We start from the raw sequence: 14,806 nt of genomic DNA, 5'->3' as shown, positions 1-14,806 counted from the left end.
CAAACTATCAACAACAGTATTTACAGTATATGGACCATATTTTTGAATATACTTAAGCTCCTGTACTCTTCCAGCGCATTCCTTTTTATTTATATAGCAATATATTTCAAATACTGCAAGCTGTGATTATATTTTCAAGTGTAGAGAGTAACAGGTATTCATTTGAGAAGAGAAGACATTTTGCTGATGTGAGGTCTTTATTTGTAGGGTGCAGCTGGACACGCTTCTCTTGAAAACGGGTTTGTCTGTGGTACAATGGGAATGCAATGTTTAACTCCTTCACTTTAGCACTTTCTTTTTTTGCGGCCTTTAATTCTTCGTTCATATCAATAAGGTCTTGCTGTTACAGGCAGAACTAATACAGACCTGCTCAAAAACCCTGGCTGAAGAAAACTAATTCAGTGTATGAGCATACCGCACCATGCCCTTGTGAACTGAACAGAACCATAGCTCTTTGGGAAACACAGCTATAGTAAATGTAATTACAGCCGTCTCATTTTTTTCTTCCTGAGGGAAAAATGGGAGACATTTTGGGGGTAGCCATTTTTTTCCACAACTAATTGAGACATGCCATCTTTCAGAACAGAAACCACTATTTGAGGAATTACGATAACAGTGAGACAGTATTTAGATTCCATCAAGCTATTATCTCTTGACAGCATACGCAAAAGTAAGGACATGCTGGATATGGTATTTGTCAGGGTGAACAGAATGCATTAAAAACACATTCTTTGGTACTATCAGCTCACCTGATTTGGCTTGATATCATCACTGGCAGTCAGGTATGAGTTTCGGAACAATGTAGATGTTCCACAGGACACTTGAATTGAAAAGACAGATGATTAATAGTGACATTTACACGTGGAGTGCTACTTTACTCTGTTTGAAAAACCTAAAAAGTACTTTATTCCACTCTAACACTCTTTATTCCAGGACTAACAGAAACATAGAAAAGATACAAAAACTGAGAAAAGTGATTACACGCTAACCCCCCACCCCCAAAAGAAGAAAGAACAACACTATGTATGGAGAGTTAAAAAAAGGCAACATCATGAAAGTGGCTGAAAAGAAAGACCCACCACACACACACACACTCACAAACACGTGCGCACACACACTCATACACACCTGCCATGCCATCTTTCCGGGATGTATGCTCGCCTTTGCTGCTATGGAAACCGGCATTGGTTGCTGTGGAATCGTAGTCCAGCTTGCGTTCCTTCAGACTCACCATCTCTCTCGGAGAGGCTGGAGCGCTTGCTGCACACACGCGCACACACACAAACACCACACACACATGCACACACATGCACACACACACACACACACAAAATAATGAGAACAGCATGAGACTTCACACCCCTGCATGGCCATATTTGTGCATGCATGAGCATTCTGGCCTTCCAAGATGCAGAGTCATTATTCCACATTTACCACGTCAGCATATAGGATCACCTACTAAACACTGTACACAAATACAAACCGCTTTATTTGACATTGTTAACCAATCAAAATGCAAGCAATATAAAACAGGTATCTGTTTAAATCTTAAAACAGATGAAAATGTGTGCTGCTCATGTGGAGGTTACCCTGACAGATTTATTACACTGTTTTGGGAGGATATTTTACCAGCTGTAATGTTACCTTTTCTGCACAACTGTATTTCACACACATGAATGCATCACTGCACATCTACGCATACACGCACGCATGCATAGCCTATCATAATTTAAACTGCTTTACCTCCAGTTTCTCCCTCGGTTGCCCCTCACCTTCCCTCTTTGTCGCTCTCTTTTCTCTCTCTCTCTGTCTGTCTCTCTCTGTATCTGTCTCTCTTCTTCTGTCTGTCTGTCTCTCTCTCACTCTCTCTCACCTTCTCTCTGTCTCTCACTCATTCTCTCTCTATCTCTCCTCTGTGTCTGTCTGTCTGTTTCTCTCTCTCTCTCTCACCTCTCTGTATCTCTCTCTTCTTCTGTCTGTCTCTCTCTCTGTCTGTCTCTCTCTGTAGCTCTCACTCTTCTTCTGTCTGTCTGTCTGTCTGTCTCTCTCTCTCTCTCTCACCTTCTCTCTGTCTGTCTCTGTCTCTCTCACTCACTCTCTCTATATCTCTCTCTCTCTCCTCTGTGTCTGTCTGTCTCTCTCTCTCCTCTCTGTCTGTCTCTATCTCCTTCTCTGTCTCTCTCTCTCTGTATATCACTCGCTTCTTCTTCTGTCTGTCTCTCTCTTGCTCTCTCTCTCACCTTCTCTCAGTCTGTCTCTGTCTCTCACTCATTGTGTCTCTCCTTTGTGTCTGTCTGTCTGTCTGTCTCTCTCTCTATCTCTCACCTTTTCTCTCTCTCTCTCTGTCTGTCTCTCTCTGTATCTGTCTCTCTTCTTCTGTCTGTCTGTCTGTCTCTCTCTCTCTCTCACTCTCTCTTACCTTCTCTCTGTCTGTCTCTCTCACTCATTCTCTCTGTATCTCTCTCTCTCCTCTGTGTCTCTCTCTCTCTCTCTCTCACCTCTCTGTCTCTCGCTCTGTCTCTCTCTCTCTGTATCTCTCTCTTCTTCTGTCTGTCTCTCTCTCTGTCTGTCTCTCACCTTCTCTCTGTCTGTCTCTGTCTCTCTCACTCACTCTCTCTATATCTCTCTCTCTCCTCTGTGTCTGTCTGTCTCTCTCTCTCGCTCTCTCTCTGTCTCTCTCACACGCACACACACACACACAGCAATGTAATCCCCTTATAGCATATTCAAAGTGCTTACTCAGTCCCTCTTATCTTGACACAAAGGATTGCCAGAATACTGCCTACACCTGCCTGCCTGCCCGAGTATCAACCCCCTTAGTTTCCTTTGCTAAACATTCCTGTAACTACTCCACATATATGTAGTGCATTAATGCCCTGCAAGATTAGCCAGAGCGTTCAAAGTGAAGGACACTCTAAAAATACTCAGTCTGGACCAGTTCAGTCCGACTTTGCAGGTAACAGTGATGCTGCAGTGGTGTACAACTCTACTGCATTATAGCAAGAGGTTTTATTTAGCTGCAGGGGCAAACAATTACAAAAAGATATTGGTACAATAGTCATACATCATTGCAAACTACAAACATAACTATAGATATATAGCTAACTTAATACAGCAGAAGGACCCAAAAGTGGTAAAAAACTTAACAAAATATGCTCAAGTCAAAGCGAATCGTCACCACGCATGACGTCATGCATGATGCCAAATTAACGCCACATGTATGTGTTTGGTTGATTTTTTTGTTTGTGAGCTAGCACAGAAGGTTATCAGTGATGGCAAAGGAAATGTGTCATGATAGTCATTTAACCAGCAATTGAATTTATTGCAGTAGAGAAGAGTACGGCTGCTCAGTACAATATTAGCAACAGAATTAATGATAATAATAATAAAATATCAATAATAGAAGAATAAATTGAGTACACACAAACGAAAGAACCACAATGGTCAAGAAGTGTTCTTATACTGACCCCAAAAAAAAAAACAGCCATTAGACAATGCTACTCTGTAAACACAATCTTGTTCACGTTCCATTATGTGTCTGTCAGGTTTAATCCATGACAGCATCCATCCATCCATCCATTTTCTGAGCTGCTTATCCTCACAAGAGTCACGGGAGTGCCTATCCCAGCTATCATTGGGCAGGAGGCGGGGTAGACCCTGTACTGGTTGCCAGCCAATCGCAGAGCACACATAAACAAACAACCATTCGCACTCACATTCACACCTAGGGGCAATTTAGAGACTTCAATTAACCTACCATGCATGTTTTTGGGATGTGGGAGGAAACCGGAGTGCCCGGAGAAAACCCACGCAGGCACGGGGAGAACATGCAAACTCCACACAGGCGGGGCCGGGGATTAAACCCGGTCCTCAGAATTTGTGAGGCAGACGCTCTAACCAGTCATCCAGCGTGCCGCCTCCATGACAGCAGTTTTACTTTATTTAGGTTTAGTTGTATTTTACATTGGTTAACTTCTAACGTTAAAAATGTCCAAATAATATTCAAAACATTGCCTACACAGTTAACAAAGGTTTTATGATGCCAATGAACTGTGGAATGGAACAAATGGATTCACTTTAGATTATTTTCTATCAGACATAGACAAAGGAAATTCGAGCAACTGGCAATTCCGTCTTTGGAGTTTATACTGTACCCTGGTGACAGTGTAAATCAAAATGTGTGATAGAGCTCTATACAGTGATTGTCCCTGTATATATTTTCTCAGTCTGCGCATATGAACACGCTCTCATTGTAACAAGAGGAACAATGTTCTTCATTTCAATGTGAGAGGGACAAATAAGAACAAAAAAAAGCCTTTGTTCTCTTTGACGTCTCTCCTATATCATGAAGACAGCAGCAAGGCAAAACTACCCAAATAGAATAAAGGTGTTTAAAGTGATTTTTTTTTAAAGTGTCTTTAAAAGTTATCTATTTGAATACAAAAGGACTACTTATTACAATCCAAGTCCTTTGTTTGACATTTAACAGCAAAAGAAAAATTCATCACCTTTTATCTGGTTCCCAGTTTTTAACAAGCGATTTTACTGTATGCACACACAAGCCAAGCCAGGCCAACTTGAATCATCTAGCAAAACTAAATAGAGCTTCAGTTTGTTAAGAATGTTATTTACCAAGATTTAGATTGGGGCGGCCAACACGAACAATGGCTGACCATTCTGTGACGTCAACAGCCATTCACACCTCCTGGCCCAAATATTACAAACAGCGACACTCCGAATTTCTAATATTTTGCTCACAGGTTTGCTTTGCTTTCTTTTACATTTTCCCAACGCTGTCACTGGAGTTCTCACATAGTGTTGGCAGGTACTCAAGAGTTAGGCTTTACAGCTAACCGACTACTTACAATATGTACTTATCCTGGCTAAAAAAAACAGTAAGCTATTTAAAATGCAGTGAGCTAAGGTACAAGCTGTTAACATCAAATGTAGCTTAAATACACTGAAACTATTCACCAGATACATGAAGCTAGCTGAGCTACAATCAAATCGTTTTATTCTATTGCTGCCAGAAACATGTTGCTAGCTTGCGCTACCGGGATGTTAGCTTTTGTTGTTTACCGTGTCGTGTCGACTACCTTGCTGGCAATTGTTGCGTTAACTTCGAAACATGAATGTGTGCTCTTTTTGTACTAAACATCTTAGCTCTTGACAGGAAATTCTTTTTGGAGTTGCGCAGTGAACACCAGAATGTATACGGTAAGTGTTCTGTGAGGACTCAACACTGTAAGTAACATGAATTTGTACGGCCCATGAGGATTGATGAGATGTATACACCTCTGCCCCCTCCTCTGTCATAGTATCCAGTTGCATGTTTTCCATAATGCATGCCACTCTGCACAATTTGTGGGCACCACAGTGCAACACCAACAGGAGGATAGGTACGTAACGTGATGTCAAGTGGAAAAAATGCATTTAAGATTTAGAATTGTCTGGGGAAATGTAGTTTCTGTGAATGCTACTGCACTATACCTTTATGCGATCATGCAAGTAGGGCTTATCATCATTTTCAGTGCCTAACCCAATCCGGGCTTGAGGCGAACCATGTTTGTGTAATTTGGTGCCAATTTTCTCGGTCTCCACCAGTGCAGTCGTCGTAAATTACAGTCGTCAAGTTACATCGTGAGTTAGAGAGAGTGAATTTTGATTTTGCATTGTTGGAGGTCTGAAATATTACTGTTTCACCACCATCTGCTGTCTTATACTTATGAACCCTCAGTAAAATGAGATTGCTCGCCACATGACTGAGCAACAATGTACTTGAGGATCTGTGAACAGCAAAGGGGCGGTGAAAGAGGCAGATATGGCTCGTAAGGAGCTTTGGCCACCCCAGAACTGAGAGAGAACTTTTCATCCTTTTATTCCCCCCTCCACAGAATATATCATTTGACACCCCTGAGGTAGATTCCATTAGGATGGGCGCTGTGACCTGACACCCACAGAGATGTTGCCATCACCCCTGGTTACAGTGGCAATCTAGCTGGGGGACTTATTCTATCAGTTCGAAACACAGCAGAACTCCCACGGCGGCCAGGGTGGATGCAAAGGTCTCCTTCTCACTTTGCCTCCCTGCCATTGACACCCCCTGACACCTTCCCTGCAAACTCCTTTCCCCCAATTCCCCAACCCAGCTCCCCCACATCACCACTTTCACTCCACCATCACTACCCCCTCTCCTTTGATCCGTCTCTAGGGGGCCCAATCATGGAGCATATGCAGGCAGGAGATACAGATGCACATTTATGTGTGTGTGCGATCAGAGGGAGACGGGACAAGAAAGAAGGATTACTGGAAGAGTGAAGGTGGAGGAGAGGTGAATAAATGGGAGACATACCTACACAAACACATACACACAAAAAAGATGAACACTTCAATGTCACTGCCCAAGGTCAAATCTTCATCCCTGTATTAAAAGTCCTTTAATATCTAATTCTTCTCTCTCATTCTGTTTATCATCCCTCTCTTTGCTGTCTCCACACATACATGGATGAATACACACATGGCTCCCTTGCTGGGTCCTTGAAGACCCCTGTAAGCTGGGAGGAAGGAAAAGTACTTTTCTGCCTCATCAGCCTGCTAAGCCTGATGTGGAGAAAGCACAGCTAAAGGATCCTCGACGACGGATGCTAACAGCTAATGCGCACTTTGCAACGCATGAATGCCACTAGGCTCAAGCTAAAGGTTAACTGTAATCACTGTGGGTGACAAACACACATTCTAAAATATGTTCAGCCTAGATGTCAACATACTGACTGCTAAATGTTCATTATTTACATTTCTAATGTCAAACAGAATCCATTCCAGGAGGCTATCATTTTCAACATATCTACAGTAAATGCAAAAAATATTACAGTGCTACTTTGAGTTTTTTTCATTACATGACCACGTTCGTAACTCAAAACACTCAACACACTATCTCAAATAATCTTTCTCCATAGAAATGAATGAAATACCATTAATCCGTTCCAGCCCCGCCCCCCTCCCCAAAAATGTTTTGTTTTTTTGTCCATCATAGGATCAGTTTTCTCCAAATTGCGTATGTGAATAATCTATTATTCATATAAATATTCAAAATACTAAAACAACACAACTAACTCAATATTTGCCATGAATAATGCGTTAAATATAAGCCGAACGTTCGCGTCGCGTCCGTTGTCAACTCAACATAAGTCACACATCATCATATATATATATATATATATATATATATATATATATATATATATATATATATATATATATATATATATATATATATATATATATATATATATATATATATATATATATATATATATATATATATATATATATATATATATATATATATATATATATATATATATATATATATATATATATGGCGGCACGGTGGCCGACTGGTTAGAGCGTCAGCCTCACAGTTCTGAGGACCCGGGTTCAATCCCCGGCCCCGCCTGTGTGGAGTTTGCATGTTCTCCCCGTGCCTGCGTGGGTTTTCTCCGGGCACTCCGGTTTCCTCCCACATCCCAAAAACATGCCTGAATTGGAGACTCTAAATTGCCTGTAGGCATGACTGTGAGTGCAACTGGTTGTTTGTTCCTATGTGCCCTGCGATTGGCTGGCAACCAGTTCAGGGTGTACCCCGCCTCCTGCCCGATGACAGCTGGGATAGGCTCCAGCACGCCCGCGACCCTAGTGAGGAGAAGCGGCTCAGAAAATGGATGGATGGATATATATATATATACCTTAAAAGACTAGCTAATCGATTTCTTTTGTCTACATTTTTTTCAGTTTCACTCTGACAAGCTGCCTGATGTTAAGATCGTATATGTCGTATATACTACCGTGCGGATAAAGTAAGCCGACTTCAGAGCAAATACCACCTTTGCGCAGTGAAAAATACAGTTCTGTGAAAATGAACAGCTGCTGTACAAATATAAGAGATAAATGGATGGATGGATTTCATAATATACTGCAATAACTGTCCCGCGGTAGCGTTCTTGACATAATTCTAAAAATACGGAAAATTCACAGACACATTGTTCTGGAAGTGAATTTCTACTTTACTTATAATTGGCACAGTAATTTCTTTCTGTGTTTCGGCTTTCAGCCTTGGGTTCCTCATTTTCGGTTTTTGCTTTCAGTCAAGAATTTTCAGTTCGGTGAATCACAGCTTCAACTTTAAAATATCAGCTCAAGACACTCGGTATTCAAAAAAAAAAAGAAAAAACTTCAAACAGCACCAAAAAGACCTTGGAAGGAAGCCTTCAATGAATATATATGACACATCTTTGACGAGTTGTCTATGTGATAAAATAGAGCGGATTTTTACCTTTTAAGTATTTTAATAGTTCAAAGAAGACTTTTGTAAGTGGACGTGAACTCTGCAAGCCCCCACTGATCTTTGCAAGCAATATAAGATTGTACAAGGTTAATTTTAGTTTAAATTAAATATTAAACCTAAACTTAAATGACCGCATGAGAAGAAGAATATCACTGGATGAAATTACCCTTGGAACATTTACAGTATGATGGTAATAGCAAGGCTAACACGCACACACACACACAAACACACACACGTGCGCACTCACGTACGCATGCACGCACACTTCATCATAATCATTACTTGTCGTTTTCTCACCGGAGCGGTTGTTTGGGGACGTCCTGATAGGGGACACGGAGGGAGTTCGAGAGGAAGAGTATGGTCTCTGTCGGTCTCGCTCTATTGTGGAGGCAGAGCCCACAAAGTGATACTGGGAGTAGCCATCCTGGAGGAAAAATATACAAGAGACACAGATTATGATGAGTAATAACGCACAGTACAGTGTGTATATAAATATCATATTTCAAGTAGGAAATTCCGTGCTTCAGATTTGAAATGAGCACACTCGACTAAATGTACTATGTCACAGGGGAAATGCTTTTTTAACATGTTCATCAGTTAAGTAAACAATATAAAATACAAAAGTAAAATTTTAAGTTTTCATGTGCTATATGTGTATGCTATATTTGAAATTGTTCAACATAATTTAACCCTAACCTAAACGAACCCTAACCCCCATTAAATAATACTATGTTCATATATTTGATGCTATTAGTAATGTATACAATTACTGTTTTTATATTGTTAATATTATTAGATTTGGATTCGTAATTATTTAAATATCCATGTTTATGTTCACATTTATTGTGCAGTAGTCTGTTTGCAATGGATTTTATTTCAAATGTGCACCTGTCTGTAATAATTTGAACGATTAAACGTACGACTAATTATAAAAAGACACTGATATTGGTGTGTTTTTATAAATATTAGGCACTTAAATTATTTAAAAAAAATGTCATTACAGCATTGACTAGTGTGTATTTGCAAGAGTCCATTGATGTGATGATATAACGTTCAAGCTAGTGAGCAGCGCAACAAGTAGATGTTAACACAAGTTCACAACATAGTTCAATGGGCCACCATCATTCCACTCACATGGTTTCTTGGCAGACCTTCAAGATTTGTTTCACTTTTTGTTTGAGCTTCTAATGGATGATAGCAGAAGGCTAGATGCATACTTAATTTTGTGACGCAAATTATTATTATTTTAATTTTTAAAATGTCTTAAAGTTAAACCAAATTCAGTGTAAATGTACGATGAACCGCTCCACTATATGGTCAATTTGTTAAAATAGCCACAGTTTTGCCACAAACAAATAGCCACAAACAATTGCCCTTTCTATTCATCCCCGGCTGGCTGTTCCAAATTGTTCTTTTAGTGCCAAAAAATGACATAATCACATCAATCACTTCTTTCATTATCAAAAATGATTCTGAACACAGAGTGGGAAAAACACCCACAACACAACTGGCCAACACAATTGAAGACATTTGCATCAAGCCCGAGCATCGTCTTATTACTTTACTGGCAGAGACATTTTATCACAACAAGTTGGCATGCATAATTACTGCAGAGCCAATGGCTTTTGTGTATGTGTGTGTATTTATTAAGGAGTGAGCGATTGGAGCAAAGCACTTTTCAAAAATGGATTATGATAGTCCGCAACAATCACAGACCTGGAACCTGATTCAATTTAGCATTAAGATAATTGGCTACCTCTGAATGCAAACCATAAGTAGATAATACAAATATAAATGGAGTCAATCATTGCTTTGCTGTCTGGGGGGCATGAGTTTAGCAGTGGGTGCAGGTGTGCATACATGGGGTTGGCGCTGTTGGCTTATGGAATGGAGATGAGGAGGAGGAATTACAAACCCCAATTCCAATGAAGTTGGGATATTGTGTAAAACAGAGTACATCCATCCATTTTTGGAACCGCTTATCCTCACTAGGGTCGCGGGTACGCTGGCGCCTATCCCAGCTGACTTCGGGCGAGAGGTGGGGTACACTAATGATTTGCAAATCATTCCCAATTTATATTCCATTGAATACACTACAAATATTTAATGTTCCAACTGATAAACTTTATTATTGTTTTTTTTTACAAATACAGTGGAACCTTGATAAAAGGGACCCTGATATAATGGATATCGGATAAAACGAAAAAAAAAGTGTGTCAAAAAAAGTTTTTTATATGTATTGTTTATGTTCATCATAGATTTACACTGATTTTGTTTTTTATATATATATAGTTCATAGTTATTTGTCACTTAAAATGCCATTGACAAAGTCTGTTAAGCTTTTTTTTACATTTATTTACAATAATTATGTACTGTATTGGGCGTTTTAGTCCACAAAATAAACAACTACAAAACAGTAATTTTGTACTGTACAGTAATATGGGAGCATATGGCCTCAAAAAAAGTGCTTCAATGTAACGGACAATCGGCCAAATCGGACGACCCCCACCCCTATTAGTCCGTTCTATCAAGGTTTCACTGTGCTATTCTTAATTTGATGCCTGCAACACGTTGTTGTTGTTGCTGTCCCAGCTTTTTTTCCGTGTTAAATCACCGTTCCTTTTAACAACACTCAATGAGCGTTTGCTGAGGACACTAATTGTTGAAGCTTTGTAGGTGGAATTCTTTCCCATTCTTGTTTGATGTACAACTTCAGTTGCTCAACAGTCTGGGGTCTCCGTTGTCGCATTTTGTGCTTCATCATGCGCCACACATTTTCAATGGAAGTAGCGCATGCTGCTCACCTGTGGAATGTTCCAGACAGGCATTTTTTTTTAGCATTCCTCAACTTTCCAAGTCTTTTGTTGCTTCTGTCCCGGCTTTTTTTGGAACATGTTGCAGTTATCAAATTCAAAACGAGTGAATATTTGCCCAAAAAAAAAAAAAAAAAAAAACTTTCATAAGTTTGAAAATTAAATATCTTGTCTCTGTAGTGTATTCAATTAAATACAGGTTGAAAAGGATTTGCAAATCATTGTTTTCTGTTTTTTGGCGCAACTTCACCAGAATTGGGGTTTGTAGATGAGGCAGAAAGAGAAGGGAGGAAGACACGTGAGACAAAAGATGACAGGACGTAGTGGGAACAGGGAGAGTAATGGCAGGACCGTAACGAGTGAGGCAAGCAGAAAGAGATACAGAGCCAAGGATCAAGAAGTATGCTGTGTCCTCCCATGACTTTCCCGCCACAGGAATGAAGACGAATAGAAGGTGGCTCCTCTGAGACCCCGTGCTTCAAAAGGTAGATCCATTCCAGCCATCCATACTGCTACCATTTATCCATCAGCTCACTCTTCCTCCATCCCAAGCTACATCTCATTATAAACCATGTAACTTCCTGATGGTACATGCCGCCACCCCGCAATTGGACACTGTCAAAGTGTCATGTTGCTCAAATGAACACAGTCACTGACTATTGAATAATGAATGGGTTTTGCAGTGAGCGATGGGAGCAATCTGCTGCCTGTGGATGCAGCTCGTTCATCGGGTCCTCGAATTGAGCCGCAAGGGTCTTTAAGGGCGTGCACGAACAACACGAAGAGTTTTTAAACATTCAACTGATTTATTTCACAACACTGATCATGGTTAGCACGTCTGCCTCACAGTCAGGAGATCTGTGTTGGAATTTCCGTTGGGATATCCCTATGTGAAGTTTGCAAGTGTTTATTTGTTATATCGTCTGAGTAGGATTACAGAAAAAGAAGTCTTAATGTTAGCAAAATGTCAATGATTGTGTAGTCTTGTAGTTTTGACAAAAGCATGATTGGGTTCTAGTGAACAGTCAATATTGACCTGAGCTGGATGAATCTACTTTAAAGATACGACTCACGTCGTTCAGTAAAATGTATCTTGTTTTGAAGTGATCTTGTGTCGAACGCAGTGATTTTGTTAGAGAGACAAAGCGGAAATAATCAAGCTGGTTGGTCCGTACAACAGAAGTACCTGACATACAGAAATAACTACCATTGAAAAATGTGGTCACATAAAATAATAAATACAATATTTAAACAATACATCAGTTTGTTAGTGGTGAAATAATATCAATTACAAATGTCATAAAGGACAAAAATATGAGCATTGTCCTAATCCACATGCATCCATTTTCTGCTTTGCAACCATTCTGCATGTCGTTCTCCTCATAACTGCATTGTTAGTTTCAGGTCATGCAGTTGCAAGGTAAAACGTGATTGAAATGGATGTGTAAGTGTGTGTGTCTTCTATGTAGTTTTTCATTCTGAAGTGAATTTCATCCTCATATTTGTTTTTATTTCTACGATGCTGAATGTTGTACCTGACCTCTGCAGGCCTTATTTTGGTTGAGTGTTGTAAAATACTCTCGCTCGCTACCAGATAAGTAATCGCAGTACACTTTTATATTTTATCTCGGAACTTCCAATTCCCTTCTATGTTTCTTGCTGTGTCTTCTCTTGTGCAGAAGAGGATGACAAGCTAATTTTTAAGACACTCATCTAATCAATGCCCTTGGTAAAGAAAAAAAAAAAAAAACAAGTTCAAAGTGATTTGAGCATGATCAATCAAACGTTCGTTGCATTACGCAACGTTACTGCAACAATGCGGAAAGGAATCGCATGATACGCGATGACCTGAACATACTTTCTGACATTTTCTTTACAAATGGACTCACTCGTGTTACAGGAACATACGGAGCGTCACACACGGTTGACTTCTCACACATACACACACATGCACATTCTACAATGTCATATCTGACTAACACACATCCACACAGTCAATTACACAAGCCTGCACCGTTGAGAACCTGCCACACTTGCCAGGCAAAACATCTCTCTGACCCTGAAACCAAACTGTCAAGTACTTTTTGTTGATTTGTGTATGCTTTGCTGTATATTTACATGCAAGTGTGTGAGACAGCGATAAAGCGAGCATGTCTGATTAAGTGCCACAGCTAAATCTTTTCTCAAGAAGTGAGGCAAGCTGGAAACTGCAGTGTGAAATTCAGTCTTCAGTTTGTTTTGTGTATTTATGTGTGTGTGGGATTATCAAATCCTGCCGGTCCAATCAAGAAGACGCTGTAACTTTGTTTTTTTTTGCTCATCAATCCCTGACTGAACAATACTGGACATTTGTTGTTGACATGGATGGCTGACTGGTGGCATCCCTCCAAGGAAGTGAAGCAGGAGCGCAAACACAGAATGAGGACATAGAAGTCATAGAAACCAAATCAACTCGGGTACACGCGCAGTTTGAAAGCACACTGGAGACTTTTATACATGATTTATCTTTAAGGCAAGCGCCAGTGTTGCTGGAAACAGATTTAGGCTTTGGTTTATTCATAATTGCTGCACCACTGATCTTTCTAGTCATCTCAGATGCTCTCTTCATGCATTTCTGTTTATTCATGGACCGTCATCCAACTAACATCTACTGCTTCTGCCGAAATTCCCTTCTCTACTCCTGTGGAATTGCTATACGAAGTCATAAACCCTACTTAGTCCTGTGACTGTAGCTTGACAAAAACAAACAGCATACACAAAACATACACTGATGTACTCAGGGAAAACTTTGGAAAAACAAGTCTCAAAACACTCATGACAACAAATAAACAAGTAAACTTATTAATGACCTGACAGTTTTTTTTTTTTTAACCATTTCTCATACACAAAATTCACCAAAGGTCTTTCTGCTTTACCATTTGATAGCAACAATTTAGTAGAGACTCTTCTCGTCGAAATTGTATGTTAATCCATGTCTGGATTGGAGGCTTATGGGATTTTTGGCTATCCCAAACATCCATGACCTAATACTGTATGTGCATGCAAGGGAAGAATGCAGGGTTCTGGACTCTGATGATAAATCCCTCCAGTGGATTTTGGCCTGTAACAGTTGCTGGAGCAACAAAGTAAGTGCTTTTTTTTTTTTTTTTTTTTTTTTTGCTTTACCAGGTACAACTTCGATCAGCTCTTAATCACTGTCAGTCCTCCATGTTAACATGAATATTTGAATTCTACAGCTGTCAATGGCAACGAATGGGCTAAAAGCAGTTTTGAGAGACAAAAGAAGGAGAAGAAGGAGACAAGTTAGCGAAACCAAACACTGTGATCCGATCTTAATTAAAGTTGCTACCAATACAAACCTTGTTTGACCTGCATTATTTAGTACTGCCTAAATAAAGATGATGATCACAAAGTAAAGCAGAATCTGAATACTTATTTTGCAGGTGAAACCAAATATAAATTTAACACTAAATAAAAAAAATTGGTCTGAAAATATTGAGACTATAACAAGACAAAGCAGTTTGAGATTAGCTGGTTTAATTTACTCCATTGACTCTTTTTTTTTTTTTTTACATAATCTTTGGTTGTGTGCGTGTATGTATATATATACATACACACAGTATATACATATAAACACACACACATACAG

The 14,806-nt window shown here is 39.7% G+C and overlaps 1 protein-coding gene across 1 annotated transcript in view; it reads right to left on the bottom strand.

The window, feature by feature from the left end:
- The window catches only part of ctnnd2a (catenin (cadherin-associated protein), delta 2a), a 244,102-nt gene that overhangs the window by 9,982 nt on the left and 219,314 nt on the right, over nt 1-14,806 (bottom strand). The window contains exons 25-27 of the mRNA XM_061757693.1: nt 8,642-8,768; nt 1,129-1,260; nt 750-820 (exon numbers count right to left, since the gene is read on the bottom strand). Of these exons, the coding sequence (XP_061613677.1) occupies nt 750-820; nt 1,129-1,260; nt 8,642-8,768 (330 nt within the window). The remainder of the gene's footprint in view (nt 1-749; nt 821-1,128; nt 1,261-8,641; nt 8,769-14,806) is intronic.

This window comes from Phyllopteryx taeniolatus, chromosome 20 (assembly GCF_024500385.1).
Source record: "Phyllopteryx taeniolatus isolate TA_2022b chromosome 20, UOR_Ptae_1.2, whole genome shotgun sequence".
In the NCBI taxonomy this organism is placed as follows: domain Eukaryota; kingdom Metazoa; phylum Chordata; class Actinopteri; order Syngnathiformes; family Syngnathidae; genus Phyllopteryx; species Phyllopteryx taeniolatus.
This window is presented reverse-complemented; position numbering and strand designations above follow the sequence as displayed.